Below are 27,966 nucleotides of genomic sequence, written 5' to 3'. Positions count from 1 at the left end.
TTTAAATTTCTCATCAGTGATGTGGTTAAAGATATACAAGGTAGTCTACTGGAAGTTGTAGGTGACATGAATCTTAGAGGAATAACAAAGATATTAAATTAGCAAGGCAGGATTCAAAAAGCACCTCCCCCTCTGGAACAAAGCAAGAAATTTAACATAATTTCCAAAGGTTTAGGACCCCTAACTTTAATGATACTTAGTATACTATGAGGGGTGATGTGACAGGAAAGCAGCAGAGGTGAAAAAGACGCAAATTCTTTCGTCAACAATAAAACAAAAATATTAATGTGACATTACGCTAATGAGAAATTTTCTTGTCTGTGGCTCAGGAATGATCTTTTTGCTTCTTCAGACCACTAGCATGACAGTGCTAGATTAGAATATGATCTGTGGAGAACAATAATGACAGTGGACCTCAGACTGTATCACTACAGATATACCCAGAAAATCCAGTATGAAAAAGTACACGTTGTAAGTTAGATAAGCTAACAAATATCTAATTAAAGGTGGGTTCACTGCTAGAATTCTTTAAATAGCAAATTCCTTTAAGTGTGTTTCAAATGTGATCTTATTAATTAATATAACTTTCCAGACGTCACTACATCAAAATAGATATACTTGACTAGTTTGCTGTTACTAATAAAAAGAAGTATGATTCAAGAATAATATTAATTGCACTTATATACCATAAAAAAGGCAAGCATCTATGTTGTTTACTGAGCTATCAACTTGAAAAACTTCTATTAAGGCAGACTGAAGTGTAATTATGTAAAAGTCTGTCTTTTCATACAGAATAAAGGAAAGCATAAAACTGAAAAACCACATAGGTATCTCATTCTCATACTTTTCTTAAACTTACAGCTGAACGTTTTTATTATTTCTAGCAATTTCTGAAATTTAAGAGCTAGCTATCCATTTTTTTAAAGATAATTTACATATTATCATTTCACTTAGTTAAAAAAAATCCTATGGTTTTGGTCTTATTATTTCTGTTTTAAAGATGGAGAAACTGAGGTTCAACAGGTAACAATCACACAGCTGGTCTAGGGCAAAGCCAGACCTGACTAGCAAGGTGAGGTCCTGACTTCAAAGCTTTCCACAGCCCCTTTCACATGCCTGGCTCCCTGCTCACAGGCAGCCTCCTTCCTTTATCCTACACAGCTATGCAAGAATGACAGGACTGCTCACCAGGATGAGTAAACCCCCTTAATGGCTTGTTCCTCCTCACTCCAGCGGGCTGGGTTCTCATACTTGCATGCTCTACCACCACATGCCATGGAACATGCCATATGTCCAGGAATGACATGCCGTAAACGCTCTCCTACTTTTGTGTACTTTGGAGTCGGACGTTCTGAATTCTCTAGAACATACAAGGAAGGGAAGATTCACAATTCCACTCTCCAAATGAAACAGCAACATGGAAAACAGCTTCCATTTTATCTCAGGAGGGCAGATGACAAGCCAGTGCTAAATCCCCTTCAGCTTGTCAAGAAAACAAAACCATTTCCTTTTCATCTAAGTGCACTTTCTCTTAATATTAAAAAAGCTTTCACATATAATAATTTCCCCATAGGTGAGTAACAAGAGCAAGAAACTGTAAAGGGAGATCTTTTACAAGGGGATAAGTTTTGTTCAAAACTACATTTTCATTTTAAAAAACACACAAAGCATTCCATCATTTTATCTCCTCTTACATATCCTCTAAAATACTTACCAGATAAGACAGTAAAAAGTATAACGTAGAATTTATTGCTAATATTTTAAGAAGTATAAACACAACACAGTATAGTCACATTTCTTAAACTTAGATACAGAGGAGTGGCTATCTATAAGAAGAAAGAGAGGTTTACTTTTCCTCTTGGGGAAAGTTGGGTTTCCCTCGGCCTGGCTGACTGAAGACACTGCCATCATCACCTGGAGAGAGGATGAGGACAACAGCTTCGTGGCAGAGCTGGAGCCAGAGCCACACTGGGCCTGCTGCAGCCGCAGGACCACATCAGAGGTAGAATGCCGGCGGCCCTGGAGAAAGGAGCTGAGGAAGTGCATGGCTGAGGGCCGCCGGGGTGTATCCTGTACCTGCATGGCACTCAGCTTCTGGGAGGCAAGAGCTGCACGCAGGGAGAAGTCAGCACCAGCTTACTCAGTGAGGAAGTTACGCTGAGACTCGAGCATTGAGCATCGTTCTGTATGATCTAAGAGCCATTCAGGATAGGCTGACTGGTTTCCATAGAGACAAACAAAGAAACTACTGATTCCCACTTAGATCTGAACAGGAAAAATCTTATATGAACGGATTGTGTTGGGGACAAATTGTTCAAATGTAGGGATGAATAATATGCATTTTAAACAGAAAATTCCTAAATCAAGACTATTCTATTTTGTTTCTCAAACACACTTAACAGATCCGACCACTCAAAGAATCACCACCACAACAATATTGTAATGGATTCAGGAAAATGTCTTCATGATGTAAACACTGCCTTTTACACATATTAAAAGGTTTAAATTATATTATTCCTTTCACAGCTATTCTCTGGATATTTTGGAAAAAATTCTGTCTGCTCCTCTCTGGAACAGGGTAAAAAGTTAACTGTAATAAAGTGGGATATATGGGACACCTAACAACATTATTATTTCACTTTTCATAACCAACCCCCTCTATATTGTCTTGATAGAATTATTAAAGAAACACTTGGGCAGAACAAATAAAGATATTTTCAGAACTGATATATTATCAGAAGACATTTAATTTCATATTTTTAGTTTCATAATGTGAAAACCTGCTTCTTGATTATGCCTCTACTGGATAGTTATAGTAGCCAGGCCTCTCAAAGACTCAAAAACACCATTCTCTGCTTTTTGTTGGGGAGGAGTGGAGGGATGAGGGGAAGAAGCTTCAATGATGTCCTGTAGGTGGCATATGAAGAAAATTCACCACGTATCACATTTTTTCAAGGAACTGGATGAGGGGGAGGCTGCAACTTGAGGATAAAGGATATAAAGAAAACAGAAAATCCAACAACCGCCAATGCGCTCATTGTCCGCCTCCTCCCTTGTTAATGTCAGGCTGTGTCCGCGCTCACTGTCTCTGCACAAACAGTATTTCAGTCGTGCGAGCAAGGAAACAAAACTACTGTACTGCCACAGATGAGGTTTTTTTTCTGTTTTGTTTTAATGACCATACTAACTAAGCTCCTTTGAAAATGTTACCCCACCTCCCCAACAATATGTATATACTTTGTCAAATACAACAGGTAGACAGAATCCCAATTTGGTTCCCTAATTTTTACACCATATGTAATATCATGCCTTTGTTATTTAGAATGTGGAAAGGAAAAACCGTTTTACTGGGTCGGCACCTGTAGCTCAAGCAATTAGAGCGCCAGCCACATACACTGGAGCTGGTGGGTTTGAATCCAGCCCAGGCCTACCAAACAACAATGACAACTACAATCAAAAAATAGCTGGGCGTTGTGGAGGCGCCTGCAGTCCCAGCTACTTGGGAGGGTGAGACAAGAGTATCGCTTAAGCCCAAGAGTTTGAGGTTACTGTGAGCTGTGACGCCACAGCAATCTACCCAGGGTGACAGCTTGAGATTCTGTCTCAAAAAATAAATAAATAAGGGCCACGCCTATGGTTCAGTGGGTGGGGTGCCAGCCCCATGTATGGAGGGTGGCAGGTTCGAACCCGGTCTTGGCCAAGCTGCAACAAAAAATAGCTGGGTGTTGTGGCAGGAGCCTGTAGTCCCGGCCACTTGGGAGGCTGAGGAAAGAGAATTGCCTAAGCCCAGGAGTTGAAGGTTGCTGTGAGCTGTGATGCTGCAGCACTCTACCAAGGGCGACATAGTGAGACTCTGTCTCAAAAATAAATTAATTAATTAATTAAATAAACGAAAAACCTTTTTACTGTTACCAATCCAGGAAGCACAGCTTTCCTGTTGGAAAACAGTTTGAGGAATATTTTAGGCAAGGCCCTTAGGTCCCTCAGGGCAACATGGGAATAGCAGTGGCATAGAGATTTCATTTTCATAAAGGAAAATGAACCTGATGGCAAGAAGCCCTAAATGCTCAAACTGAGGAGTTGTGCATTTGCTGTCTGGGTAACTTGGAATTTGAGAAGGTTTCCGGGCAAGTCTCTGTGCTTCCAAGTGGGTGGCATGTTAACACAGTTCTGGAGAGGCAGACCATGCAGTGGCCTGTGGATGGGGATGGCCAACAGTCACATACATGGAAGTACACTCCCATGGTGCTGGAGGACTGGGAGCTGGAGATGATGCCCTGGCTCCAGTATCTCAGTGAGTGGTGAGATACTGCAGATAGTCAACACAGGAGTCCCTGCACAGCAAGCTCCATTTGAGATGCAAAGTGTTTAAGGCAGCAACTGGGAGGTTCTAGTCATTAAGTGATACCTAGAGAAATGGTATTTAAGGACATCTACAGAGGAAAGTCAAAAGCGACTCAGCTTTCAACTGTACTGAAAATGAAAATGAATTTCATTAGCTAAGGGGGAAATGTACCTCAGTCCCTACCCAGCGCTCTGGACTGGTTCCTTTCTTGTCCCTGCCCACATATATATGGCTTTTCTGCTTATTTGTAATCATAATGCAAATACATTTTTTCCCATTTGGCTTTTGTCTTCTCAGAATTTTCATTTAATGGAAGCACAATGATTAGGACACATCAACATGATGCATTATATTTCACCGTATCAGGATATTTAAATTGTTATTAATGATTTTCATTTAAAAATAAGACAATAAATATTTTCAAGACTAGAACCTTTTCATATCTATGTTTCTCCTTCAATAAATTCCTAAGAATGATATGACTGGTGAGCAAAATTAATTTTCAAAGCTCATGTTTTTCAGTTGAGTCTACATGTCTTAAGAACCAAATATGAAGAAGCTGAAAGAATGAACATTTTTAGCAACTCATTGAATATTTTTTTCCTGAGGTAAAAGAGAAATACAGCATTAAAATAAAAATAAAGACATTACCTCAGATAAGTTTTTGAGTCAACTGTCTTTACTCCATAAATCTCACTATCTCCATCACCTGTAGCCTTGTAAACACACATTTTTATTCCAGCATATTGCCAAATACGATCATGTAAACAACTTTAAAGGGATTATTTTCTAATTGTTGGTTTGAATAAACAATTTTATACTTGTACCAAATTGGTCTCTCTTTTTATATTCTTTTCAAAATACTTTTTAATTTGTTAATTTTGTGAGCCAATTTAGTTACATATTCTACACTGTAGCTTCATACATCTGTAAGAAAGCACAGTTCAACCACTTAAAAACCAATTAAAGATTTAAATTGGGATGAATTATAAACTGCTAATGATGAGTTGTTCAGTCTCTTAGAAATAACATTTGATTTTTTTATTTAAAATCACCTATAGAAAAAAATGGAAGGCTTGTCTTGAGATAAACAGGAGCAGCAAGACTATTTCAACTTCCATTTCATGGTTGTATGTGAAATGGACAGTTTTAGAATGAGACTAATTTTATGAAGGACCACACTTTCAAAAGACACTCAAAAAGTAAAGAGTTTTCTGTGTGGAGGCTACAGAGTGTACTCAGCACTTAACTTGCTTAAACTGTGTTCACCTTTGGGTTCTCCTTCCTCCACATTTGTAACTTATTTGTCAGTCACAAGAACCAGCACTACTGTTGTTTTCCCACTTACCTGCTAACAACTGATTTCTTGTTTCCTCCTACGACAATGTTTTTCTAAACACATAAGAAAAAATTTCAGTTTTCTCTATTTCGTAAGCATATAATCACAGGGACCATGCCTCTTACTGTCTTGCTCTTCTCTTTACTTCCAAATATGCTATCTCTGGGGAAAAAAAAGTATGCTCCAGGAAAAAGTACTAAAATAATACAAAAGGTAAAATACATAACTAATCCTGTACTCCCCCAGGCTCCTGGAATCATCACTACCTATATGAGAGGCCTTTCTTGAACTGGAAGTATAATGGGTACTGTGCTTAAGAGTCTCCAAACCATAACTGTTTTGTGGCCACTAGACTGTTTGCTGATGGGCAATCAGACAGAATCAAATTTAGAATAATACTTAAGGAAACTAATGAGATATTGGTCACCACAAATGTGAAATTAGCCACACTTGTGATAAGCACAGTAAACAACAAAGAAACCCACTAAAAGGTACAAAAGATTACTCAGTTTTTTCCTCTTTAATTTCTACAAGTGGGCGGTTAAAACACTGAAAAGCCTAAGCAGATTCTGAAACACCAAGAACTTGTAATTTCCTTGTATACTCAAGATTTCAGAAAGGGCCTCATTACTTATTTAAACAAACCTGTATAACAACAGACCAACAATGCAGGGGGGCCCCCTGTGGGAGTGGGAGGCCCATCTATCTGCATTCTTAAGTGTGTAGGAGTTGCTTCCAGCAATTTCCTGCATAGTTGACTTTCTAGTCTCATGTTCTCCACTTTTTGTGATGGAAGGTTTACTTCTCACAAGGCAACTATTTAACTGTTAGCTCAAAATGTTTTCTTTTTTTTTCCTTTTTCCCTCTCCTCTCCCCTCCTTCTCTTTTGTTCTCTTTCTGCCTTCCTCCCCTCCCCTTCTCTTCCTTCTTTCTTTTCTTGCTTGCTTGCCAGGTCTAATTCAGTTACCTAGGTTGGAGTGCAGTGGTTCAATCATAGCACACAGCAATCTCAAACTCCTGGGGGGATCAAGTGATCCTCCTGCCACAGCCTCCTGAGTAGTTGGGACTAAAGGTGTCTATCACCAGGCGCAGCTTCAAAATGTTTTTTAACACCACGCCCAGCCCCAAAATGTTTTCTAATGTTGAGTCAAAATCAGTTTTTCTATAAACACTGAGTCTAGTTCTTCCCTCTGAAAATTAAGAATAACCATCGTTTTGACTTGCAGATTTTTAAAGACCGACTTCTCCAAAACTTTCCCTCTTTGTACTAAACCTCAGTGTTTCAAACATTCCTAGTATATGTCATTGTTTCTTGACCTTTTACCATTATTCCTCTCCTATTATGGGTGCTTCTTTTCTCTTCTTCACAGTTAAACTTCTAGACAAAGGTGACTGCATGTGTTGTCTCCACTCGTCAACTGTCTCATCCTTAGCCCACTCAACTCTGGTCTTTAGCAATGACCTGTTTCAAGGTGGCATCTTTATAGTTCTCATCTACTTTGGGTGCTCAGCAGGCAACGTAGTTGAAAACTTTGGTTTAATTTTTAAATATTTTTGAGAGGATTTTATTTTTTACTTGAATCAATCTCAAACTTAGAGAAAAGTTACTAGTACAAAGATTTTTTCTTAAACTGAAAGTTGCTGACATGCTGCCCTATTACTCCAAATAATTTAAGGTATATTTCCCACGAAGACATACTCCACAATTCCTCCAATCAGAAAATTACAGTTGAGATATTAGTATTTGCCCTCTATTCCTTAGACCTCGTTCACTCTTCATAGATTACTTCAAAAATGTTGCTTACAGTAAAACCGTCCACTGCAGAATCGTATGTGGTATTTAGTTGTCCTTTTCACCACTTCACACTAGAATAAATTCTACAGTTCTCTTCCTCAACTTTGATAACCTTGATGCTTTTAAACAAGTCAGTTATTCTATAGAATGTCTCTCAATCGGGGCATCTGTGTTTCCTTGTGATTAGATTCAAGAAGCCCTGATATTTATTAGTGAAGAAACCAGTATCTGCTCGTTAGACATACATGTTCATTGCTATTAGGGACCAGGCCCTCTCAGGGGACACAGCTAAAGAATACATGTATTATACTCAGGCATATACACTACCGTCCATTTATATTTACATATATCTACATACATATTAAAAAGCAAGAGTTTACCTGATACTACTAATTCCAACCCAATACCACAGGATTCCTTCTAATTCCTTCTCTTCACAAACATCCCTACAACGATGACTCAGTGAGAACCCTGCTTACTTTTACCCTTACTGTATTAACCTCTCTGACCAAATTCCCAATGTGTAAGTGATCTCCATCACTGGTGATGCTCCCTCCTCTATGTGGATGCCTCCCTCACCCCGTTTGAACCCCAACACCTAAGCTAGGTGCTGTTTTAGATGCTTTTCTCACCCTGCCTGTGTCCTGATATCCCATTTAAGGTTATCCTAACATGCAGGAGCCCTCTTAACCTGAACTGAGTTCTGAACCCCCTAGAATGTTCTGACACTCTGGGCCAGGTCACCCTCTAACACAAACATTATCCCACTTATAAGGCCATCATCACTGCTGGGCTGACCTCCCATATACAGTTCCTCCTCATTCTGCTTGGCCAATTGCCCTCATTCCACCTCATTTGTAGATCAGAGATTCCATGCTTAGCCAAGCCAAGAAGATCAGAAGCTACTGCCTCTTCTCAGCTTGCAAAGCAGGGATATCACTCAAAAAACTGGGCTGCTGTCCCTGCTCCAAGCTCCAGAGCCAACGCTAGGAGATTCTGGGCAGGGAGAAAAATAAGCCTTTAAAACAGAGAACTCTAAAGCTCTCACCAAAGAAAGTATCTTTATCTGAAATATAGTATGGGGAATTTCAAGCCCAAGGATTTTCAAAAACAATAAAGGCTTTTGTGTTGACCAATTGAGAGACACCTAGTAGCTGCATCAGAGCAAGAAGCTAAACTATAGACTAGCTGGCTTAGTAGACAGAATCAGAGAAAGACATAACTAAGAAGTACTCTGATGAAGTAAGAACACATCTCAAAGACTGACCTCGAAAACCACCACTGCCCAAATGTAACTGGATCAGATTCTGGGGCAACAGATGCTCCAGGGCATGGTCAAAAACAACAGAGTTATCAGTGGGTTATTAGTGGAACCCAACAGCTGGTTGCTAACAATCGAGTGAGACAGATTAACCAAGAGATTGGTGAAAAAACAGAGAAAGAAAGCCCTGCTAAAATCACTGTCATCTCAGTGTGACTGTGTTTGCTTGGCCAAAGCCATGCCCTCAAAGGAGTTACATCAAACACTTCAAACTATGGAGAAAACAGACTTCACTAAGATAGTCTAGTCAGGTTTCTACATAGATAAGCCAACTACAACAAAAAGCATCTCTAGATGTTGATTGGCCCTCATTCCACCTCATTTGTAGATCAGAGACTCCATGCTCAGGCAAGTCAAGAAGATCAAATGTTCAATTTTCAACAACAAAAAACAGATATGAAAAGAAATAGGAAAGTTCAATCCATTCACAGGAAAAATAACAATCAATAGAAACTACCTGTGAGAGGGCCCAAACAACAGATCTACCAAAGGCTTCAAAGCAGCCATTATAAACATGTTCAAAGAACTAAAGGAAGTCATGCTTTTAAAGTAAAGGAAGCTGATATGACAAGGTCTCATCTCATGGGGAACACTATTAAAAGGACAATGAAAAAGTCACTAGAGATGGCCCAACAGCAGATTTGAAGCATAGGATTAGAGAACTTGATGAAAGTCTGACAGAGATTATATACACTGAAGGGCAGGAAAAAAAAATGAAGAAAAATAAACAGAGCCTCAGAGAAATGAGGGATACCAGTAAGTGTACCAAGGTACACATCATGAATATACCAAAAGGAGAGTAAAAAAAAAAGGAACAGAAAAAATATTAGAAGATATTAGAAGAAATAATAGCTTAAAACCTCCCAAATGTAATGAAAAACATCAATCTACATTTAAGAAGTTCAACAGGATATACACAAAGAGATCCACACCAAAACAAATCACAGTAAAAATACTTAAAGAGAAAAATGACTCTTCATGTACAAGGGACTTAAATAATACTAACAGCTCATTTCTCATCAGCAATGAAGAACAAAAAGTAGAGAGACACATATTCGAGGTACTAAAAATAAAACACTACCAATCAGTCAACCAAGAATCACACATCCAGAAAGATTATCTTTCAAAAATGAAGGGGAAATAAAGGCATTCCCAGATAAACAAACAAACAAAAATGACAACAACAAATTTATTGCTAGTAAATTTACCTTGTAAGAAATACCAAAAAAAAGTTCTTTAGGTTAAAAGTTACCCAAGACTAATGTGAATCCTCATAAAAGAAAGGAAATCAGTAAATTATAGCTGACTGTACATGTAAAAGTGGGTAAATGCATACTTTTGTATACATAAGAACACATAATTCCTAGCTTTATCCCCAAGAAGGCTTAGCAACTACTCATTCCAGTAGTAGCAAGGATGTCCAGATCTTGGTAGCTATGTACCATTTCCCACTAAAAGGAACCACAACTCCTCAGGAAATGGCTGATTTAAGGGCCACAATACAGAAAGAATAAGATGAGCTGGAAGATCTTGCTGTGCTAGAAGAATGCAGGAATGGTAGGATATGTCAAAAGGACATTGCAAAGAGCTGACCAAATACAGGACAACCAAAGCATCAAAATAAATTACTGTAAAAGATTACATTCCATTGAATAAAACAGATATCCAAGCTGAATAAATAATCAAAGCCAAAGTACTATACAACTATATGAAAAGATGGAGACTTTACATCTTTTACATTTACCTGGAGGAGTTGAAATACACTCTTCTTAGTAAAGTATCACAAGAATGGAAAAATAAATATCCAATGCACTCCATACTACTATGACATCAATATTAAACAATTACATGTTCACAAGAACAACAAAACACTAATATAGTCCAGTTCGGGGTAGTAGGAAGCAGGAAGACAGATGATGGAGGACATTTGGCAGAAGGAGGGAAGGCGTGAGGCAGGATCTCAACTAACATGTACATTGTGAGGGTATATAACATGCCCCCTGGGTGAGGGGCTCTTTTACTGGGCTCTTTTAATGGTACTTAACCCTGGAGATGAGAACAATGTAACCTAAAAATATATACTCTCGTATTAATTTGAAAAAATAAAGAAAAAAAACTTGGATGTGGAATAGGATATTTACTTAGTCTCAATGCATCTCTCCATAAAATATTAGTTCTAAAGGGAGAAAGAATAATTCATAATGGATAAATTTTGGCAGATACCACTTTAATAATGTGATCAAACTTAACCTCTCTAGTGATGGAGCAAAAGGATACCTCATGTTACCCAATGACGTGCAGCGAGAAAAGTACAGAGTAGCTTTTGTGATGTTTCGGCCAAAAATATATAATCTCCATATCATCATAAGAAAACAGGAGACAAGCCCGAATTGAAGAACATGCTACAAAATAACTAGTGTGTATGATCTTAAGATCATAAAGGGAGGGAGACAAGGTGGCGGACTGAAGCCAGCTTTCAAATGAGGCTCCCGTCCAGAAGGAGAGTTAAGGGACAGGAATTTAGTAAGTATCCTGGTGGACTTGAGCCTCACCAAGAGAGAAGGTTGAAGAACGTACATCAACACCGCTGAGGCAAGTTGTGATCACAAGGACGCAAACAAAAGGTACAAAATCCACCACCAAGCGGACGGGAGTCCCCCTCCCCCATGAGACCGGCTCAAGAGCCCCACAATTAAACAAGCGGGCAGAAATTAAAGGCCCTCCCACTACACTCCACGGGAGAGACCTTCTAAAAACTGGACCTACCTCCCCTACTGGGGTGTCGTGGTGTTCTCCTGACAGGCATAAAACTGAATAAAACTTTGGGAATCCTTCGCCAGCAACCCTTCCGGCGCTCCCCTCCCGCCCACTGAGGTCTGGAGGCCTGTCCCCCAGGAGTTCGGATCCTTGGGTGATTTCTCAAAGGGAGTGGACAGTCCCCGAGTTGCGACTGGTCAGCATTGACTCTGAGGCGCGCAGTGAGGAGAGGGCACTGGGCTGAGGGGGAGTCAGGCCTCGCGGCACTTCCCTGCAGTGCAGTGCACCAACCCTCCCCGGGCAACATTACGGGGCACAAGACTGAATAAGACTCTAGCTTCCCCGCTGAGAGCTGAGAGCCCCTACTCTCACTCGGGGTCTGAGGGCCTATCCCCCAGGAGTTCGGATCCTTGGGTGATTTCTCGAGGGGAGTGCACAGTGCCTCAGCTGCGTCAGGTCAGCGCTGACTCTGGGACACGTGAGCGAGGAGAGGGCACGCTGCTGAGGGGAAATCAAGCCTTGGCGGCACTTCCCTGCGGTGCAGTGCAGGAGCCCTCCCCGGGCCGTAGTGTTGCGTAAAACTGAATGAAACTCTAGCTTCCCCCCCCCCCAATCGGGGTCTGGGGGCCCATCCCCCAAGAGTTCTGATTCTTGGGGGATCTCTTGAGGGGTGTGGACCCAGCACAAACTGCAGCCGCTCAGTGCTGACTCTGGGGCGCGGGACAGAGGAGAAAAGGGTCGCCTGAGCACCCACACCAGAGCAGCAGTTCCCTGGAGGTAGATCAACAGCCGTTTTTTCTTTAACGGCAGAACACTCACTTCCGGATATTCTGAGGCCACACCCCCTGTCTCCCTGGGCAACCAGAGGAGGCCACCGGTAAGCGGGGGATTTCCTGACACGGCTCACAAACCCGGGAAGCTTCCAGGGCGGGGCCGACCCAGAGAGGTGTTCGGACGCAATGCTCCAGCAGCAAAGACGTTTGAACTCAAAACAGCCCGTCTTCTGTAGGCGATTTCGACAGGAACAGAGACAGAACCCCGCAAAGTTGTCTGTTCTGTTCTGTTCTGTTAGCAGCATCCATCAGGGACGGGGCTAAGCCTGAGTGAACACCTCCTTCCCATCACCTGCATCAAACACTCAAAGATGTCAGGCCCCAACTCCTCCTGCTAGATAGCAGCAGTCTGTGGGGGCCTGGCAGACTTCCTTGCGATTCAGGCAGGTGCAACCCCCTGGAGTGTCTGTTCACTGCAGGCAACAGGGTTAGCCATCTGCAGAGACACCAGTGACTGGGTCCGACGGAGGGGCAAAGTGGGGAAGGAGACGTCAACCTTCCTAGACTGCTCTGTTTGCTGGGTGGCTCCTCCTGACTCCACGCTGCACTGGGGTGAGCAGTGTCAGAGGAGTTATCAGGCCCCTGTGATCCAGTTCCCAGAGACCTCTTGAACTCTCCCACCCGAGACAAGTGCCATTTGAGACAGTTGATTTGGACCTTTTGAACTGGGCTAATAGACTGAGGACTCTTCAGGTGGTGCCCTGGGTGTGCGATTGTAGGAAGGTTTGATTCTCCTTTTCCAACTGGGACCAGAGGTGGGCAGGCGGGGTGACTTAATTGCTGATTTTTCCACACAGCTGAGACTTCAAGCCAGAGTAGGTTGCAATAGGATCGAACAGAAACCAGCTGAAAACAAGACAGAACCACTTTGCTCCACCACACCAGACAGGGCCCCAGTTTCTCAGGCCACAACACTGTACGGGCCCTCGATAAAACCCCAGGGGAAAAACCAAAGGGAGTAAAATAAACATGGGGCGGAATCAGCGGAAAAACTCTGGTAACATGAATAACCAGAATAGATCAACCCCCCCAAGAAAAGATACGGCAGATGTGATTGAAGATCCCATTCATAAACAACTGGCTGAGATGTCAGAAATCGAATTCAGAATTTGGATTGCAGACAAGATTAATAAAATGGAATTAGGAATTCGAGGAGAAATTCAAAAATTGTCTCAAGAATTTAACGAATTTAAAGACAAAACCACCAAAAACTTAGACACACTGAAGCAAGAACTTACAGCCCTCAAAGATATGAAAAATACAGTAGAATCCCTCAGTAACAGAATGGAGCAAGCAGAAGAAAGGATTTCTGACATTGAAGATAAAGTCTTCGAACGCTCCCAATCTCTCAAAGAGGAAGAGAAATGGAGAGCAAAAACGGATCACTCACTCAGAGAACTCTCAGATAATTCGAAAAAAAAACAACATAAGGGTTATAGGAATTTCGGAGAACGATGAAGTGGCCTCCAAGGGCACAGAGGCCCCTCTGCATGAAATTATGAAAGAAAATTTTCCAGACATGCCTAGAGAATCTGAAATTCAGATAGCAGACAGCTTCAGAACCCCAGCACGATTCAACCCCAATAAGTCATCCCCCAGACATATCATAATTAGCTTCACTAAAGTTAACATGAAAGAGAAGATTGTCAAAGCAGCCCGGCGAAAGAAAACTATAACGTACAAAGGTAAGAATATTAGAATAACTGCAGATTTCTCTGCTGAAACTTTTCAAGCCAGAAGAGGCTGGTCATCAACTTTTAATCTCCTAAAGCAAAAAAACTTTCAACCCAGGATCTTGTATCCAGCTAAACTGAGCTTCACCTATGATGGAGAAATTAAATACTTCAATGACATTCATACGTTGAAAAAATCTGCCATAAGTAAACCAGCTCTTCAGGATGTTCTCAGACCTATCCTCCACAATGACCAACCCAATCCTATACCACAAAAGTAAACTCACTCAGAAACTTCGGATCAAACTCCAACTTCCTCACTGGCGAAAGGATTAAAAATGTCCACTGGACCTTTGAAAAACTCGATACCCAAAATTCCACCAGACTTATCAATACTCTCCATCAATGTGAATGGCTTAAACTGTCCTCTAAAGAGGCATAGGTTAGCTGACTGGATACAAAAACTCAAGCCAGATATTTGTTGCATACAAGAGTCACATCTCAACTTAAAAGACAAATACAGACTCAGGGTGAAAGGATGGTCATCCATATTTCAGGCAAATGGTAATCAGAAAAAAGCAGGTGTTGCAATTTTATTTGCAGATACAGTAGGCTTTAAACCATCAAAAGTAAGGAAGGACAAGAATGGTCACTTCATATTTGTTAAGGGTAATACTCAATATGACGAGATCTCAATTATTAATATCTATGCACCCAACCAGAATGCACCTCAATTTATAAGAGAAACTCTAACAGACATGAGTAACTTGATTTCCTCCAGCTCCATAATCGTCGGAGATTTCAACACTCCCTTGGCAGTGTTGGATCGATCCTCCAGAAAAAAGCTGAGCAAAGAAATCTTAGATTTAAACCTAACCATCCAATATTTAGATTTAGCAGACATCTACAGAACATTTCATCCCAACAAAACTGAATACACATACTTCTCATCAGCCCACGGAACTTACTCCAAAATTGACCACATTTTAGGTCACAAGTCTAACCTCAGTAAATTTAAAGGAATAGAAATTATTCCATGCATCTTCTCGGACCATCATGGAATAAAACTTGAATTGAGTAACAACAGGAATCTGCATACCCATACAAAAACATGGAAGTTAAATAACCTTACGCTGAATGATAGCTGGGTCAGAGATGAGATTAAGAAAGAAATCGCCAATTTTTTGGAAAAAAACGACAATGAAGACACAAACTATCAGAACCTCAGGGACACCGCAAAGGCAGTTCTAAGAGGGAAATTTATAGCACTGCAAGCCTTCCTCAAGAGAACGGAAAGAGAGGAAGTTAACAACTTAATGGGACATCTCACGCAACTGGAATAGGAAGAACATTCCAACCCCAAACCCAGTAGAAGAAAAGAAATAACCAAAATTAGAGCAGAATTAAATGAAATTGAAAACAAAAGAATAATACAACAGATCAATAAATCAAAAAGTTGGTTTTTTGAAAAGGTCAATAAAATAGATAAACCTCTGGCCAACCTAATCAGGAAAAAAAGAGTAAAATCTCTAATATCATCAATCAGAAACAACAAAGACGAAATAACCACAGACTCATCAGAAATCCAAAAAATCCTTAATGAATATTACAAGAAACTTTATTCTCAGAAATATGAAAATCTGAAGGAAATAGACCGATACTTGGAAGCACGCCACCTTCCAAGACTTAACCAGAATCAAGTGGAAATGTTGAACAGACCCATATCAAGTTCAGAAATAGCATCAACTATATAAAACCTCCCTAAAAAGAAAAGCCCAGGACCAGATGGTTTCACGTCAGAATTCTACCAAACCTTTAAAGAGGAATTAGTACCCATATTACTCAACCTGTTCCAAAATGTAGAAAAAGAAGGAAGACTACCCAACACGTTCTATGAAGCAAACATCACCCTGATCCCCAAACCAGGAAAAGACACAATAAGAAAAGAAAATTATAGACAAATATCACTAATGAATATAGATGCAAAAATATTCAACAAGATCCTAACAAACAGAATCCAGCAACACATCAAACAAATTATACATCATGACCAAGTTGGTTTTATCCCAGGGTCTCAAGGCTGGTTCAATATACGTAAATCTATAAATGTAATTCAGCACATAAACAAATTAAAAAACAAAGACCATATGATTCTCTCAATTGATGCAGAAAAAGCTTTTGATAATATCCAGCATCCCTTCATGATCAGAACACTCAAGAAAATTGGTCTAGAAGGGACTTTTCTTAAACTGATAGAGGCTATCTACAGCAAACCCACAGCCAATATCATATTGAATGGAGTTAAATTGGAATCATTTCCACTCATTTCAGGAACCAGACAAGGCTGCCCATTGTCTCCATTGCTTTTCAACATTGTAATGGAAGTTTTAGCCACCACAATTAGGGAATAAAAGGCGATCAAGGGTATCCATATAGGGTCAGAAGAGATCAAACTCTCGCTCTTCGCAGATGATATGATTGTGTATCTGGAAAACACTAGGGACTCTACTACAAAACTCCTAGAAGTGATCAAGGAATATAGCAGCGTCTCAGGTTACAAAATCAACATTCATAAATCGGTAGCCTTTATATACACCAACAACAGTCAAATTGAAAAAGCAGTTAAGGACTCTATCCCATTGACAGTAGTGCCAAAGAAGATGAAATATTTGGGAACTTACCTAACAAAAGACGTGAAAGATGTCTATAAAGAGAACTATGAAACTCTAAGAAAAGAAATAGCTGAAAATGTTAACAAATGGAAAAACATACCATGCTCATGGCTGGGAAGAATCAACATTATCAAAATGTCCATACTACCCAAAGCAATATATAATTTCAACGCACTCCCTATTAAAGCTCCACTGTCATATTTTAAAGATCTTGAAAAAACTTTACTTCGTTTTATATGGAATCAGAAAAAACCTCGAATAGCCAAGACATTACTCAGAAATAAAAACAAAACAGGAGGAATCACACTACCAGACCTCAGACTTTATTACAAATCGATAGTGATCAAAACAGCATGGTGTTGGCACAAAAACAGAGAAGTAGATATCTGGAACAGAATAGAGAACCAAGAGATGAATCCAGCTACTTACCGCTATTTGATTTTTGACAAGCCAATTAAAAACATTCAGTGGGGAAAAGATTCCCTATTTAACAAATGGTGCTGGGTGAACTGGCTGGCAACCTGCAGAAGACTGAAATTGGACCCACACCTTTCACCATTAACTAAGATAGACTCTCATTGGATTAAAGATTTAAACTTAAGACATGAAACTATAAAAATACTAGAGGAGAATGCAGGGAAAACCCTTGAAGAAATTGGTCTGGGTGAGTATTTCATGAGGAGAACCCCCCGGGCAATTGAAGCAGCTTCAAAAATACACTACTGGGACTTGATCAAACTAAAAAGCTTCTGCACAGCTAAGAACACAGTAAGCAGAGCAAGCAGACAGCCCTCAGAATGGGAGAAGATATTTGCAGGGTATATCTCTGACAAAGGTTTAATAACCAGAATCCACAGAGAACTCAAACGCATCAGCAAGAAAAAAGAAAAAAGGGATCCCATCGCAGGCTGGGCAAGGGATTTGAAGAGAAACTTCTCTGAAGAAGACAGGCACACAGCCTTCAGACATATGAAAAAATGCTCATCATCTTTAATCATCAGAGAAATCCAAATCAAAACTACTTTGAGATATCATCTAACTCCAATGAGACTAGCCTATATCACAAAATCTCAAGACCAGAGATGTTGGCGTGGATGCGGAGAAAAGGGAACACTTCTGCACTGCTGGTGGGAATGCAAATTAATACATTCCTTTTGGAAAGATATATGGAGAACACTCAGAGATCTAAAAATAGATCTGCCATTCAATCCTGTAATTCCTCTGCTGGGCATATACCCAGAAGACCAAAAATCACAACATAACAAAGATATTTGTACCAGAATGTTTATTGCAGCCCAATTCATAATAGCTAAGTCATGGAAAAAGCCCAAGTGCCCATCGATCCACGAATGGATTAACAAATTGTGGTATATGTATACCATGGAATACTATGCAGCGTTAAAGAAAGATGGAGACTTTACCTCTTTCATGTTTACATGGATGGAGCTGGAACATATTCTTCTTAGTAAAGTATCCCAAGAATGGAAGAAAAAGTACCCAATGTACACAGCCCTACTATGAAACTAATTTGGGACTCTCACATGAAAGCTATAACCCAGCTACAACTTAACAATAGGGGGAAGTGGGAAAGGGGGGGTGGGTAGAGGGAGGGGGATCGGTGAGATCACACCTGTGGTGCATATTACAGGGGTATTTGCGAAACTTGGTAAATGTAGAATGTAAATGTTTTGGCACAGTAACTGAGATAACGCCGGAAAGGCTATGTTAACCACTGTGATAAAAATTTGTCAAATGGTTTATGAAGCGAATGTGTGATGCCCCATGATCATATCAATGTATACAGTTATGATTTAATAAAAAAAAATAGATCAAGAAGAAAAAAAAAAGATCATAAAGGTCAAGAAAGGACTAAGATCCTTGAAAGAGAATGAAAAAGCATTACATGAACCCTTTTGCTATTAAAGGATATTATTGGAACAGTTGACAAAACTTGAATGAAGGTCTCTAGGTGAACAGTATATGGAAGTTTTTTGTGGGCTTTTCTTACAATTTTTCTGTAAGTGTGAAATTATTTAAAAATAAATAAATTAACATCATAAAAAGTAAGACAACCAGACAGCATGGGCATCCCAAGGGTATAGCACCATTAATGAAATATTCTTCCCAGTTAAAAAGAAATAATCTGACTGGACTCTGCAGCCATCTACCAATTTGTAGGGAATATCATGTTGATATAATCAGCAAAATATAGGTTGTGGCAATCTCTATAGGGTAAAAATCCCGGACTTCTTCAACAAATGAATTGTAAGGAGAAAGACGCAGGGAAATCCAAGTTTAAAAGAGATTTAAGCTACCCAGCAACCAGTTACAATGTAAAACCTTTTTTGGATCCCAACTCAAACTTACATATATATGTGTGTGTGTGTGTGCATGTATGTATATACATATATGCACACAAACACATATATAAGTGTATGTTACATGTAAATACATTAATGAAATATATCTATGGTACAATTAGATATTTGATACAAATAATTATTGTTAATTATTTTAGGTACAGTAATAATGATGTGGTTATCTAATGAACAAAATGACATGATGCTTTGAGTATGTTTTATAGTAATATGGATGCAGGGAGCTGAGTGGAGGAAGTCGTTAAAGCTGGGTGATGGTATGTATCTGACAGACAGAACATACATGAGGGTGATACACACTTGGGGGATGATACATATATGGGCATCTTTATTTTATTCTGTATACTTCTGTGAATGTTTAAAATTTTCTATAAAATCTTTACCCTGGAAGTGAGAACAAAGTAACCTAAAAATTGTTATAATAAAATTATTGTTCTTCTTAAAGTAGTAGAACCAAGATTTAAATATAGGTCTGTCACACTGCAAAACTAGTTCTTGATGAGTTTTCTATTTTTCTTAAAAATAAATTAAATACTTCATGTACCCTGCCATTAAAATTTCCTATGATTCATTAGACAACATTTAAAAAATACTTCCCATCCCCAAACCTAATAAAGTATAAGTAACTACCTTTATTTTATTTTTATGTTTTTAAGGCAAATGTCAAACAAGATTTATTGAGGAAGAGAAAGATAGGTTTATGGAGCAAGAACGTTTACAAAGTAGGTTACAGTTGCCATAGACAGTGAACAGGCTGGCTATCTTTACATATGAGATATACTTTAAGAAAGTTATATATCAAGTAAATTTTATTTTTTCAAAAATTTTCCTAATTAAAAATTGGTTACACTTACAGCAAAAGGAAAATCTAATTAAAAAAATGTTTTAGTCCCAGCTGCTCGGGAGGCTGAGGCAAGAGAATCACATAAGCCCAAGAGCTGGAGGTTGCTGTGAGCTGTGTGATGCCACGGCACTCTACCGAGGGCAGTAAAGTGAGACTCTGTCTCTACAAAAAAAAAAAAAAAAAAATGTTTTAGAAAGGTGAAAATCAGCTTACTGGTGGGGATCACAACAGAGGTGGCTTAACTTTGCTGGGGAGGGGTCTTTGGAAATATGCAGGGTTTTTTCATCATCACTGGAAGCTTGGGGGTAGTACTGAATTTAGTGGGTGCGCCAGGACCCTAAATTTCTTCAGTGCTCTGGGTCTCCTATACAATGAATGATGAATTGGTTGTCCTACTCCAAAAGATAACTAAATCAAATATTTTGACCTGGTTATTTGTATTCCCACATTAACCTGAAATAAGTTTACTTAAAACAAGCAAATAGAACTCTGTTGAGAAACACTAAGAGGTCACACGCCAACAGTAGAAAGGAAGAGGGAAAAAGAGTTTGTCTGACTCTTAGACTCATTAGCTGGAGAGTTACTTAGGGGGAAAAAAACATTATTTTACAAGGGAAGTAGCCAGCAGATATCATTATTGTGTTTGCATTTTTTGTGTTTGCACTTCTTTCCAAAACCAGGAAAACTAACACATAATAAGTCTGGCATATAGAAGTTGTTTACAAATGATGGTTACCAGTAGTATTTGTGGCTCTACTGTCAGACACAGCAAAGACAGATGAAGGAAGATCTATAAGGATCTGGAGTACAGACAAGATTAGAAGTAGGAAACATTGATTTTCTTAATGAAGGAGAACTCCCCTTGGAGGCATTGTCAGATTCCACAAGAACACAATTGACTTTGAGAACTGTCTATTCCCAGCAAGGGCTGAACCTAATTCACACTAAGGGACAAAATCCTTCACAGCTCCCTATTCAACAAGGCTAAAGTGAACTAGGGCAAAACGCAGAGAGGGGAGTTAGAAAATACTGCTGGGAGAAATTACTTAACATCTTTCTTGGTTAACTTCTGGTGGTGGCAACAAGACTAGTAACATCAAAGTAGAATATGAATGTCTTCCAGCTCAGCTTTCAACAGTCAGAAAGAGTAAGGGGCCAGTGTGGCTGGCAGTAAGAGTTCAAGTCATGGTTCTTGTCCTTGCCTGGGGTGCCATATAAAAACCAAAATGGCATGGGAGAAAAAACACTGGGAGAAATATGGCCAGAGTGCTTCTGAATGTGCTTTGTAAGTGACACTTGCAAGTAATGAAAGAAACGAAAGCGTGATTCACAAGTGGGCATTTGATGATAAGAGCAAATGCACAATCTCAGTCTATGATAATAATCCAAGAGACAAACATTGTTTGGAACCGTCCTTTTTTTTTTTTTGCGGGGACTGGGTTTGAACCCACTACCTCTAGCATATGGGGCTCATGCCCTACTCTGTTGAGCCACAGGCACCACCTGGAACTGTCCTTAAAAAGCCAAGATCATTATTCTAGTTCAAACAGGAATTCTAATAGGCCAAGCACTAAGGCAGAAATAAAGAAATGGTCATTAATTTATGCCTGCAAATTGGGATTCCAATATGAAGAACAGAAGCTTTTCTTTCATGTCCATTCATATAGTTATTTTTAATTACTAGTAACGGTGTTATTAAAAGTAGTTAACACTAATTAATTACTTTGCATAGAGACAAAGTACACTAAAGAGATATTACCTTTCGTGTTTTCATCATGCCCATTGTTAATCACCAAAGTAGAATACGGTTGTTCATTCTGAGGCAAAACTCCTGCAGCCATGGTAGTCTGTTAGAAAAAAAAAATTATATTTTTAAATTTTGCCCTGGGATATTCGCTTACTAATCACCATAGATCTTTGCTGTCTAATATAAAAGTCATTAGCTATGTGGGAACTGATACTTGTAACGTGGCTAGTCCAGGTTGAGATGCACTGCAAGTATAAAATACACAAAAGATTTTGAAGACTTTGTACAAAAAAATGTAAAATATCTCAATAATTTTTTACATTGAATATGCATTGAAATAGTATTTTTGATATACTGAGTTAAATAAAATATAACATAAAAATTAATTTCTGATCATTCTTTTTATTTTATTGTATTTACAGGACATTAATCTGTAGTTAACAGATTAATGTAGTTAACAGTGTCCATTAAGCTCACGCTAAATTATATGGCTAAGTGATTACTATATTGCTCAACTGGTACGGTTTCCATTGAGAAAAGTTAATTAAATCTTTTTATGTATCAAAGCCCCATTATGACCTTCCTTAAGCTCTTACTATGTGACAGACACAAATATTAAATCACTTCTAACAAGAACTTTTACAAAGTAGCTGTCATTCCCTCAAGCTATGGAAGTTGTTTCTGTAGGGTTAACATGCATACTAAGTGGCAGGGTAGCGGTTAATCCCATCTTTTGGCTTCAAGTTCACTTTTTTCATACTAAAACATGGTTGCAAAGGAAAGTAATCTTTATTTATTTTTTATTTTTTTAGAGACAGAGTCTCACTTTGTCACCCTTGGTAGAGTGCCATAGCTTCACAGCTCACAGCAACCTCCAGCTATTGGGCTTAGGCTATTCTCTTGCCTCAGCCTCCCGAGTAGCTGGGACTACAGGGAAAGAAATCTTTTTTTTTTTTCTTTTTGGCAGTTTTTGGCCGGGGCTGGGTTGGAACTCCCCAACTCCAGCATATGGGGCCGGCGCCCTACTCCTTTGAGCCACAGGCACTGCCCAGAAAAAGCAATCTTAAGAAAGATGATCACAACATTATTGAACTTCCAGGAAACCCAATGGGTAATTCAACTCTATAGTCACTGTACCTCAATTGAAATACTGATGAAAACAAAGAAAAATCAGTTGTGGAATTTTATAAACTATGAAACTGTTTTCATAAAATGCAAACATGTAACACAAAAGATTATGGACTTGACTATGATACAAGAAAAAAGTCATACATAATTTATAATTCTAAGGTTCTTCTGTAAATAATAATTTTAATATTTTTCTTTGCAAAACAATGTTTATTATTTGAGCATCAGTGATTGAGAGGTCAAATGCTTAAATGTATGAGATTTTTAGATGGCTGTGAATTTTTTTTAAAGAACCTCAAATTTTATTGAAATTTCTTTCAGTTGGGTGGCGCCTGTGGCTCAAAGGAGTAGGGCACTGGTCCCATATGCTGGAGGTGGTGGGTTCAAACTCAGCCCTGGACAAAAACTGCAAAAAAAAAAAAAAAATTCTTTCAGTAGATTTACAGCCCTAAGTAATATTTTTCCTTGGAGCATATGATTATTACTGTGAGAAAAAAGTCACTTTACAAACCTCAATGATTCTTTGAAAATTTCAAGTTCACTAAAATTTTATTTCTAAAATCAATTTTATATGCTCAAAATGTACAAAATTTAAAATCTAAAGCCCTATTTGATGAATCTATACCTCTCCAAAAGAAATACAAGAACTAAAATCATAAGGGTGATTTAAAATGAAATAAAGAATATTACCTGCAATATTAATAATGCCACAAATTGGGTATCATACTAATACAAAATTTTATTTTTTTAATTTATTTTTTATTTCAAATTAATATGAGGGTACACACTTTTAGGTTACATTGTTCTCACTTCCAGGGTAAAGTTCCATTTGTAAAAGAGCCCCTCACCCAGGGGGCATGATATACACCCTCACAATGTGCACATTAGTTGCGATCCCACCTTGGGTCCTCCCTCCTCCCTCTACCTTGTACTAGACTATATCTATGTTTTATTGTTCTTATGAGCATGTATTGTTTATATATTGATTTCATATTAGTATGGAGTACACTGGATATTTATTTTTCCATTCTTGCAATACTTTACTAGGAGGAATGTATTTCAACTCCATCCAGGTAACTGTAAATGATGTAAAGTCTCCATCTTTTTTATGGATTCCATGGTATCCATATACCAGTTTGTTGATCCATTCATGGGTTGATGAGCACTTAGGCTGCTTCCATGACTTGGCAATTATGAACTGAAAATGCAAAACTTTATAATGTGTATAACATTTCAAATGACTATCATTACATAAAGACATGAAGTAAAAGGACTAATAGAACAGGTTGTTTCAAAACATTCATTAGCAAAAACTCATTTTGATTAATCTATTAAGATTAGACTTAGAGGAAACATTTTTACCATATTATTTTTCATAAATCTAGACTATTTTCCTAGAACATACTTTGACAAGAAAACAATCATCACCATATTAGAATCACAAAATTTTGAAGCAGTAGAGGGAGATTCTTCTAGCCTTGGTTGTTTTGTAGATGGGAAGTTATGAACCATGTCCCAGAGAGGGTTCCTGCCTTACTCCACATGCTTCAGAATGTAAAGTGACAGCATGTTGGTGATAAGCTTGGATCAGTCATTACTTTGTTTGTGAACCTTTTCCCTACCCCCACCCTTTGGTCTTCAGCTGCAACATCATGAAACAAGTATATTTTACTATCTCCCCTATAAACAATGGGGTCAGGAAAGGAGAAGCAATGATTGGTTCATGCTGTTTCTAGAGAAGACATAGTCCAGGCACATCTGCTGAACTGAAAGGGACCACACTAGACTGTGTTCTCTGAATGCATTCATGTCTTATTTATTGGTATATCCTAGAGCCTGTTGAAAACATGACTATTAAAAGGTATATGTTGAATTAATCATGTTTTTGGGTCACAAAGTGTACAAGTATGATTATGGACTATCTTAAACATTTCTTTCAAACTTAAAGTAAGGAATGTCAGACATCTTCTAGGAGAATCCTAACCAAATGTGAACATACCTTTGTTTGAAGAGTAATAGTAACATCATTTCACAGTTCTGGTACATAGAAAGCTCTTTAAAATGCTGCCACTCTAATTTCTACCCACTGGTCCTATCTCTGTACACACATAACAATAAATCCTTTTTTCCAAGTATGTAAAGTTGGTAATCATGTTTCCCTCATTCTAATTTCTGTCTTCCCAGATGATACACCAGCCATTCCCTTTGCCTTTCTTCATATGTAACGGTTCTAGACTACCTCACCTGTTCAGATGCCCTTTTCTATTTACATTCAATAGTTATTACTATTCTAATGCCCAGAGCTGAAGTCTATTCCTCAGATGTGGTCTGAAGATCAAAAATAAAATAGTCACCACCTTTTCTGAATAGCAAATGTGGCCTATAATCACATTAGTATTTTTAGCAGTCTCAAAACACATCAGGCTGTATCAACAAAGAAAAAAGCTAGCCCCCAAATGACTTCTAATATATTTTAAGATTAAAAAAATATATAACTAAGGATTTTAAACCTACATAAATATTTAAGTGAATAAATAGTACAGAATAAAAAGTGACAGTCTCTAACTCCTATCCCCTAAGGTAAGTTTTTTTCCTCAAAGGTAATCAATTTAAACATTCCCTTTAGTTATGCTGGAGGTAATCACTATACTTAGACCTCTGGTTCTTATGCTACCTTCTTTAAATCACAGTATTGAAAGCCTGATCTAAAAGATGAGGAAATGTGCTCATATACCCTACCTTGCACCACACCAAATCTTCCCCTATTTCATTATATTTTAAATTTTAAATCCAGATTATCTTTGTACATTTTAAATTTTAAAAGGTTAACATCCTTTAGCCGTCTCTTATTCTTTCAACTTTTTTCAATAGTATCTTGATTCTTTCTTTGTAAAATGAGTAAATTAGTTTACCTGTACTACTGTCCATTTTCTCTTCCCCTCTACTTTCAAGTTCTGCCCATTTCTTTTATTATTAAGATTTTTAAATTCTAAGTTTCAATTAAACCTATAATTTTCTCATGCTTGCCTATAGGCTTAATCTAAAATGTGAGACATAATAGAATACATTATGCATGACTGCATTATATAGAATGCACACACAACCTATACACAATGTTTTTAACCAAGTATTATGCTTGGACCTGTACAGCACAGAAAGAAGTATAATCTTGTATCACCAATCTGTGCTGCTCAAAGTAAAACATTCCAAGCATCAGTATCAAATGGATTATCTCCCATTCTATCAGCTGCTTAAAATAGGGCATATTTTGTTTTGCTGCAAATTTGGACAATATGAGGTTTGGACAATTAAGTCTGCAAACTCATCCTAGAAAAAGTGCTACATATCTCACTGCTGAATATCACTATAGTCACCAGACAACCACGGGAAGTACTTCAAAGGTGACCATAGTGATATTCAGCAATGAGGTATGTAGCATTTTTCCTAGGATGAGTGTGTGAACTTAACTGTCAAACTTCTGTATATTTCTGATACAGACTTCCCTCTGGTTTTCAATCACTTTTTCCTTACTGACAAAAGTAACATAAACCTATTACATCTCTATGCTATTTAGACTTCTGATTAAGATTGCTTAATTATGATTAATACTATCATAATTATATTATCTTCTAGCTTTTTGAAGTTTTTTTTTTCCCCTGAGCTCTCTGAATTCCCACTGTAATGAAGACAAAGTTTCCTAACTGTTAGCCTGGGGTTTCTTTTAATAGCACCCCTGAGCTGAGGTCCCATTGTTTCTTGGATTCTGCTTTGGCTTTGCAGATTTACTCTCAAGTAATTTTTTCATAAAGCGTGAATGGAAATTAAACTTTCTAAGTCTTTTCATTCTGAAAATATCCTTATTTTATCCACATACTCAGCTGATAATTTGGCTTCTTACATAATTCTAGGTTGAAAGCCATGCCATATCAGAATTTTGAAAGTATTGTTCTACTGCATTCTAGCAAACAATATTGCTGATAAGATGCCAGTCTGAGTTTTTTTCCCCTGAGCTCTCTGTGAATTCTCACTGTAATGAAGACAAAGTTTCCTAAGTGTTAGCCTGGGGTTTCTTTTAATAGCACCCCTGAGCTGAGGTCCCATTGTTTCTTGGAGTCTGATAGGTAAACTTTTCAGAATCTTTTTCTTGGGTGTTCTGAAACTGCATCACATGGGGGCAGGCCTTTTTCACTCACCTTGGATTAGTTCCTGATGGGCCTTTTCAATATGCAGATTAATGTTCCCTTCAGCAGACAGAATTCATTGTGCACATGTACCATGATTTATATCAAATGCTTTACTTTACAAAATTCCCTATCACTCTCATAAAATCACCCTGTGAGGCATGCTCTATTATTACCTCCATTTTCTTAGAGAAACCTTGACTGAGATCATATGAATCTAGCCTATAAAGCTGATGTTCTTGTACCAATCCACTGTGCCAGGCAGAAAGATCAGACTAATTTACACAAGTTATTAAAAGATTTGTCTTTTCTCTTACCCTCACTAATTTTTTAGCGAGGGCATTTTAAATATTCCTAACATAATTACCTCCTTACTGTTTTCTTCTGCATTACTTTAGTGAGGTAGTATAGTTTTTTTTCTTTTAATGAATTTCTCATTAGTAAAGTACCTGTTATTGGGCGGCGCCTGTGGCTCAGTGAGTAGGGCGCCAGCCCCATATACTGAGAGTGGTGGGTTTGAACCCGACTCCAGCCAAACTGCAACAAAAATTACCCAGACATTGTGGCAGACGCCTGTAGCCCCAGCTACTTGGGAGGCTTTGGCAAGAGAATCACCTAAGCTCAAGAGATGGAGGATGCTGTGAGCTGTGACACCAGGTACTCTACCGAGGGTGACAAAGTGAGACTCTGTCTCTAAAAAAAGTAAAAAAATAAAAATAAATAAAGTACCTGCTTTAGAGCTTTGTCTTTTTTCCTACTGGGTATTTGCCCCTTCGTCCATCATACATGTCAATTTTTATATCATACAACACTGACAACATTTATGTCAATTTTTCATCATACATGATGCAAATGGTTTTTTAAAAAAAATCAGTTTATCATATCTTAATTATGGAAATGGTTGTGTTATGCCCAGTAGTCTTACTTTCTCAGGTAGTCAAACTTACAAGATT

The 27,966-nt window shown here is 38.4% G+C and overlaps 1 protein-coding gene across 8 annotated transcripts in view; it reads right to left on the bottom strand.

Moving 5' to 3' along the window:
• Nucleotides 1-27,966, bottom strand: part of PTPDC1 (protein tyrosine phosphatase domain containing 1) — a 67,960-nt gene that overhangs the window by 13,966 nt on the left and 26,028 nt on the right. For 4 of the 8 annotated variants that reach the window (XM_053578522.1, XM_053578543.1, XM_053578530.1 and 1 more), the window contains 2 exons: nt 21,717-21,804; nt 1,189-1,360 (listed from right to left, as the gene is read on the bottom strand). In XM_053578522.1, coding sequence (XP_053434497.1) covers nt 1,189-1,360; nt 21,717-21,798 — 254 coding nt within the window. In that variant the 5' untranslated portion in view covers nt 21,799-21,804. Of the gene's footprint in view, nt 1-297; nt 338-1,188; nt 1,361-1,850; nt 2,484-21,716; nt 21,805-23,126; nt 23,239-27,966 lie in introns of those variants that run through there. The other 4 variants (XM_053578536.1, XM_053578514.1, XM_053578555.1 and 1 more) reach the window with 4 other exon arrangements.

The sequence above is a fragment of the Nycticebus coucang genome, chromosome 2 (genome assembly GCF_027406575.1).
Source record: "Nycticebus coucang isolate mNycCou1 chromosome 2, mNycCou1.pri, whole genome shotgun sequence".
Lineage (NCBI taxonomy): Eukaryota > Metazoa > Chordata > Mammalia > Primates > Lorisidae > Nycticebus > Nycticebus coucang.
This window is presented reverse-complemented; position numbering and strand designations above follow the sequence as displayed.